We start from the raw sequence: 6,860 nt of genomic DNA, 5'->3' as shown, positions 1-6,860 counted from the left end.
GGCGGCGGCGGCGGCGGCGAGGGCAGCGGCGGCGGCGCATGATGAGGCAGCGGCGCGGCTCCTCGGGCGGCCCCGCCATGCAGAGGCTGCAGCCGCGCCAGCCCGCCCGCATGTCCGTGCGCTTGTTTGCAGAGGAGCCCTACCAGAAGCTGGCCATGGAGACGCTGGAGGAGCTCGACTGGTGCCTGGACCAGCTGGAGACCATCCAGACGTACCGCTCCGTCAGCGAGATGGCCTCCAACAAGGTGAGCGGAGCGGAGCGGAGCGGAGCGGAGCGGGCGGCCCCGAGCCTCCGGCCCCGCGCGGCAGCGCCGCTCGTTTCGGCCCCCCCCCCCCAAAAAAATGCCCCCGCTCCCCGTGGGAGCCGCGGTGCCCGCGCGCCGCGCAGCCCCGGCCGGCGACTTCGAGGGTAGATGGCAGCGCTGCCTCCGCGCCGCGCTCGCGGGGGCGCCCGCGCCTGCCGCCACGGTGAGGGGCGCGGGCCTCGCCCCCCTCCCGCGCCCCCGCCGCCCGCTCGCTTTTCGTTAACGCGCCGCGGGCAGGAGGGGGGCTCGCTTCTTCCCTGCCAGGAGTAAGGTGCGAGAACTAAGCGAACTGCGCTAAAAGTCCCAGCGGCAGGAGCGTGCTGAGAAAAGAGCGGAGGGAAGGAAAGGCGGCGCGGGCTCTGCACACACACACCCCCCCCACGAAGCGCAGTTTGAGGTGCTTTTCCTCGCCCCCCCCCGCTCCCAGTGCCTGGCGTCCGGCCCCCCGGGCTCCATCCCTCCGAGCCGAAGGATCGCGGGCGGGTTTCCCCGAGCCCCCCCCCCGCCCCGAGGCAGCCGTCGGGAGGGGGCGGCCGCGGCGCTGCTGCCCCCGGGCCCGGGGGGGTCCCCGGCACCCGTGCGCCGGCCGGTGCGGCGGGGCGTGCTGCGCCCCGGCTGCAACAGCTCTCTGCTCCCTGCCTGCCTGTTGCCACGGTTAAACCCGGGTCTGAGCTGTTCCGCACAAACCCAAAGTTGTCATTTTTTCCTAATGGGATATTAACGAAGCCAGAAATACTGAATCATAAACTGGTTTTATGGAATAAGTTAAGCAAACAAATCCCGTGTTATTTCAACTTCCTTCTCTGTCAGTGGTTACTACAACGGGCAGGGGCAAAGGAAGCAATAAAAGTTTTATAGACCAAGCTTTCAAGAGAGAAATATTATATTTTTGAGTTTGTCAGGCTGAATGTTGGAACGGGTTTAGCCTGCTGAGAAAACTGCGTTTGAAACGCGGACGGTTACGTCCCGCCTTTTGAGATACCTCTGTCCCACTGAGTGCCATGTCTGGACTCGGAAAGGTGAAAGACTAGCTAAATTGCTTTCTGCGCGGTAATTAGAAGTTGTGATCCTTGCGTGTGGAAATGTCTTACACCTCACAGGTCAAGCGAAATGTTCCTGAAACTTTGTTCCTTCATAATCCATTTTCTGAAATGTCTGCAGTTTCTGGTCAGCTTCCAGTTACCTTCTTCATCTATGAAAGAAAAGCATGAGACGGCTTTATGTCCTGCTTTCCTCATCCGCAGTAAATATTGACACAAATTAGYCTGGGGGTTTGTGGCTCTCGCGTACAGTCGTTCCAAGTGAACTTCGCAGTGTGACAAGCCATTCAGCTGGAAACGTGTGTGTTTAGAAGTGGTCTGAAATATTCGATAATTTGTCAGATTTTCCATTCTTGACGTACCCAAATCAACAGTCTGCTTCAGTCCAAGGCATTTAAATATGTCGCTGGTAAATAGCAAAACAGTCAGATGTTTTGAAAACAGGATGCTTAGGCTCCACATTATTAAAGAAGAACGGAAAGAGAAACAGTATAGATAGGAAGAAAGCAAATAGACTCAGCATGATCCCGAGCGCAAGAACAGTATAAACAGTGACCTATCTCCTGACCTCTGCTATTGCCGAGCTCCTGGCCCCGCGCCGCTGCAGCCAAACTACGTCACTGGAGCCTGATAGTAGGCATGGCACAGCTGTTGCAAGTGTGACTCGAATTTCCTGTCTCCTTCCTGACAGACGTAGTTTAGAAAATCCAGAGTTGCAACAACAGCAGGCAGAGAGGGAGGCCCGCGGCATACGTGTTTGCAGGGCAATTCCCAGAACTCCTGCGCCCAGAAGGGAAACGCCGTGCGGGGCAGCATCCTGGCTATCAACTGATGCTTTTCGGAAAACAGCAGTTAAAGCACGTGCGTATGGTTTTTTAAGATGTGAGTTAATTACAGGGAAGTGAGTAAATGAGCAGCTAATCTTAGTGTGAGCTAACAAGCCTCTGACGGTGGAACTGCCGTCAAGGGGAGCCAAGGGTGCGTTGCAGCCTGCGAGACAGACGCTACAGTGCTGGCTGCAATTGGACATAAAACTGGCAAAAAGGGGAGCTCTGTTCCCTGTGTGTTTTATCGAAGTCAAAGTCTGTGATTCCTAATGCGCTGTCAGAGCCCCGCAGCGCTGCTCTGCAGGCCAGCCAAGGGCCTTTGCCTCTTCCAGCTGTGAGCTCCTGCTAAACAACAACTTACTGTGCAGCCGTGCCCATCGTAGCAATTTGGTGAGGTGGACAAGTCGGAGATCTACATCCAACTCATCTTTTCTATTTTTCAGTCATTAGAACGCCTAACTTTCTAAATTAGAGGAAAAGCTACCTGGAAAAGCTGACACGCACCGTGAGTTTCTGCACCGCACTGCATTAGAAGTTGCGTAAGATGGTGTGTCCCCTCGTGTGTCCCTGTGCGTAATGCTGCATCCTCTTCGCCAAGTTTGTGGAAGCACAGGGGATGCAACCAACACAAAGGGAATTTATTTTCCTAACATTACACTGATCTTCTGCTGCGAGCAGAGTACRGCACTGCAGCTTTGCAGTGAAACAAAATGACCTGCGAAGTTCTGCAGGTGCTGCATGCTGCCTTTGAAAGCAGACCATACCTGCCTGTGTCRCTGTAGGACAGATGTTCCTTCTTCTCTATTTGTTGCCCAGTCCAGCTTCCAGCCCAGGCAGCTGCCGAGTGTCGGGAGGATTTGTGAGTCATGGGCCTCCTGATAAAGAGGGGGGTATTTCCTCTCTTGGTGGCCACCCTGTAATATTGCATTTGGCATTAGGCAGCTGTCTGCAGCCTCCTTTTTCCGAGGCAGGAGCACAAGACCCTCTCAGCTCCACTACCTAATATAGCCTTTGGGATCTGCCAATGACAGGCTCGGTGCGTCCCCCAAGTAATAAGGAGGGGCAAGTGTTTTCCCTGCTAAAACATCAATCTTTGCAGCTCGAAGCTTTTATGGGGCCTTAATGTCATAGAAATTAGGAATGGAGGAAATGTATTATTTCTCAGGATCTACCTGCCTTTATGTGCAGCGTATAGTCCAGATCACTTGTAAAATGGATATATCTGAATGGAGTAAGCAGTACCTTGTCGTGTCCTTAAATTAGACCAGTGTTACTTAGAGCTTTTTGCCATCCAACTAATAARTAAATGGATAGATAACATAATTTGTGGTCTGTAGGAACATTTTAATTTTGAGCAGACACAAGCGTTGTCATCAGCGTGTCTTCCCTGTGCTCTGGCAGCCTCTGAAACCTYGCTCTCCGTGCAGGATGGTGAAGCTGGGGTCCCTTCCCCTGCAGCGTTGCCCCTGAGCTGCAAACCTTGCAATGTAAATCCTTAAAGTCTCTCATTTCGGTTCAGAAATGGTGGCTCTCARAGAAGTCTCCATTACTACTGAGTGTTGAATAACATGACTCAAACGCTGCCATCCAATGACATTTCCCGTCATCGRCGCGGAGGGCGGTGGTAAGACGGCTCTCCGTGCTCCTATCTTTGTTGTTCGTGAGCCAGGAGCCACTAAGATAAACAGAACCGATTTCATATTGCTTGTATTTCAAAGGGCATTTCGGTCAGAAAAGGGGAGCAAGGCCGCACCTAGCTGTCAGGAGACAGCGGCTAAATAAACACGCGGACACTAATGTAAACTCCCGCGGTTCCCGGGGACGGCTGAGCGCCGCTCGGGGCCGCGTGCCAGCGGAGTATGTGCCTGGCGGCACCGCTCCCACGTGAGCCTTTTCTTGCGCGTCTGTCAGCTCTGAGTCTCGTCCACTTTGTACGTGATGTTTCCCTTAAGTGGTGCCAAGCTGTTTAGTCTTTCGGTTGCTTTACTGTAACTTCCTTTGTTTAATATGCTTTAAAATAGCCCGGTGCCTCACAAAGCAAGGCTGCTGGAGTTATTCGGCAGCCAGCGAGACAAAGCGACTTCCACGGCCCTTGTTTTCCCCAGCCGGGCGCAGCCGCGATGAATCACGGCATGCCGCTGGCGGGTTCCCGCGTGCTGCGCCCGTCGGTATTCCCCACCGTCGCCCGTGGTATTCCCCACCGCTGCCACCGCCGCAGCTCGGCCGGGCTCTCGGGAYGGGGGCTAAGATTCGGAGCGGAGCTTTTGGGAGAGCTCGTCGCGGTGGAGGCTGGCCAATGGGCAGCAGGAGCTGTTCGGTGGGGGTCCCTAAAGAGCTTTTTTCCATGTTGCCCCTGTCAAGGTTGATRTAAGTATGCTCCAGTGCTGTTAACTGTGTTTTAGACTTAAAGCTATGYGAGYAGGAACCAGCCTTGGCCTGTGGATCTGCCCCTGGACTGCAGAAACCCCTCAAAGCTGAAGGGTATTCAAGATYTGGGGAACTGGGTCTGACCTYTCYCTGATGTATCAGTCATCATCACCATCATAAGTAGACTTTTAGGTTAGATGCCTTTTCCCTCTTCCCTTTCTCTTTGTTCTCTAAAAGTAATAATTAATTCTGATGATATCAAATACGTTGGAACAGCAGAGTGGGTTAGTGGTTCATACATAGGCTTTTTTGACATTCCACTGTTAGTTAAATTGACTCAAATATTAAAAAATGAAAATATTAGGAAGCTGCACCCTTGTCTTTGTAAAATGCCAATATACTRCTAAGAGCCAGCGCCGCTGCTGTTGTAGATATCTTCGTAGAACAAAATGCCTGTAAGTGGTGGAGGCTTCCTCGTTGAGCTGGCTTGCTGCGGTGAACGGGCAGAAGTCCACGCACGGCCTCACAGGTGCAATTCCATGGCCACGGGCAACATGTGCTGTTGGTGCACGTCTGGGTAGCTGCAGTACAGATGAATTGGAGCAGCAGATCTGAATCTGAGGTGTTTTGCTTGGCATGCTCTCGTTAAGAACAAGCTAGCTTGGGTTTGATCTGGGATTTGCATGGCACCGAGGATTTCAGAAGATTCTGGGCTTTGGATTTTGATTCAAACCCTCCTTCACAGGAGCTGTTCTTGGAAGCCACCATCCTCCAGGACAGACGTTCTTTGGTGGGGTGACTCCTTCAGGATGGGACGGTGCCCAGGACTTTCTAGCTTGTCCTTTTAAAATTGCTGCTTGCGTTTGGTTATGATGGCTTTTAAAGCTCTGCATTCTCAGACTTTTACGTTATAACACTTTAGGGTGGGGCTTAAATAAATAATAGCTCAAAGGCAGGTTCGAAGTGATTCATGATTTGAGGGCAGGACTGGAGGGTGACTAATTGTTCAGAGCAGTGACCTCTTTGGAAGTGAAGTGAGGATACGGGAGAGCACGAAATCTGGGAGGAGAAGCCTCGCTCGGGAGCGGGGGCTGTGAGTGGGTATTGACTTGTCCTAGAGAAAGCAGGACCGAATTCCTGGAGCAGCCCTAATCCTGACCCTGATTTTGTAGACCGGGACACTTTCTGTAGCCTGAATCCGACCTCCCCCAGGTCTTTTACCCAGGTGCAGAGCAACTGTTTTCACTGAAGCTGCTGTGATCGAAATATTTTCACTGAGTGCAGCTTAATTGAGCGACGCTGTGTTATCAAAGCCAGAACATGTTGTGGGGATGTATTGGTTTGAAGCGTATTCGTCAGAGCTCTTAGAGGGCGAGATTGCTCTGATTAAAGTCTTTGCTCTGTGTTTAAAGGCAAACAAATGAGAAGTGCCTCACCTTGCCGCTGTGGCAGCACAGCTGGGCATACGCTACGTAAACATTATGCTGCGAGTTATTTGCCTATCTCTGTGTGAGAAGGAGTTTTCATTTAAATGTATTTACATTAATTAGTGCATTCCATATGGTTTGGGTTCTTGCACTAGGCTCGGTTTCATTTTGGCACGACCAGCAGCCACTGTTTTTTGAGGGGCGTTACGGCATTGCAGAGCTACACAGTCCTCTTGTACAGGACTTTATTTACTCTTTATCCTGTGTTTCATGAAGCAAACAGACTTTCGTCGATTAAGAGTTGCCAGAGTTGTTCTCGGTATGACCGTCTTTGAAGAGTCATTTCAGGGCACGAAGTTATTTCAGTTTTCCGAAGCCTGTTTTCCTACTCGGGTAAAACCCCTGCTGGATTTGCCTAAATGATGACTGCAGAGCCTGATTCAAATTTAAATTAAATTTAAATTGCCGCTTCATACATTTAACGAAATCACATTTTTAATTGCGTTGCTCTCTTATTACATGATAAACGTACTTCCCACTCGTTGTCTTCTTTTATTTTTTTTGGCCGAAGATCGGAAGCGTCGCCCGGGCAYGCTTCACCCCCACGCGCGGCGCGGTGCGGTGCAGCGCGGCGCGGCGGCCGAGGCCAGGCCACGGCACGGGGCTCGCGGAGCGCCTCGGACGGGCCCGCTGCAGCCCCCCGAGGCCGCGGGGGCCGCTTTGCCGCCGCTCCCTCGCCTTGCCCTCGGGCCGGTCCCCGCGCGTCCGCTGCTTCCTGATTTCTCTCCTGCGGTCGGCACACAGCGAGGTTCTTTTCAGCCGGTGGAAGCGCTGGCGCAGAGCGAGCGGTTTTGCTGGCTTCCCGCGCCGGTGCCTCGGCCGGGGCTGGGCGAC

At 52.9% G+C, this 6,860-nt stretch overlaps 1 protein-coding gene across 1 annotated transcript in view; it reads left to right on the top strand.

Annotated features, from left to right (window-relative positions):
* Positions 1–6,860, top strand: part of PDE4B (phosphodiesterase 4B) — a 60,427-nt gene that overhangs the window by 35,727 nt on the left and 17,840 nt on the right. The window contains exon 6 of the mRNA XM_026074557.1: positions 133–245. Coding sequence (XP_025930342.1) covers positions 133–245 — 113 coding nt within the window. The remainder of the gene's footprint in view (positions 1–132; positions 246–6,860) is intronic.

Source organism: Apteryx rowi, unplaced genomic scaffold (genome assembly GCF_003343035.1).
Source record: "Apteryx rowi isolate R43461 unplaced genomic scaffold, aptRow1 scaffold_39, whole genome shotgun sequence".
Lineage (NCBI taxonomy): Eukaryota > Metazoa > Chordata > Aves > Apterygiformes > Apterygidae > Apteryx > Apteryx rowi.
This window is presented reverse-complemented; position numbering and strand designations above follow the sequence as displayed.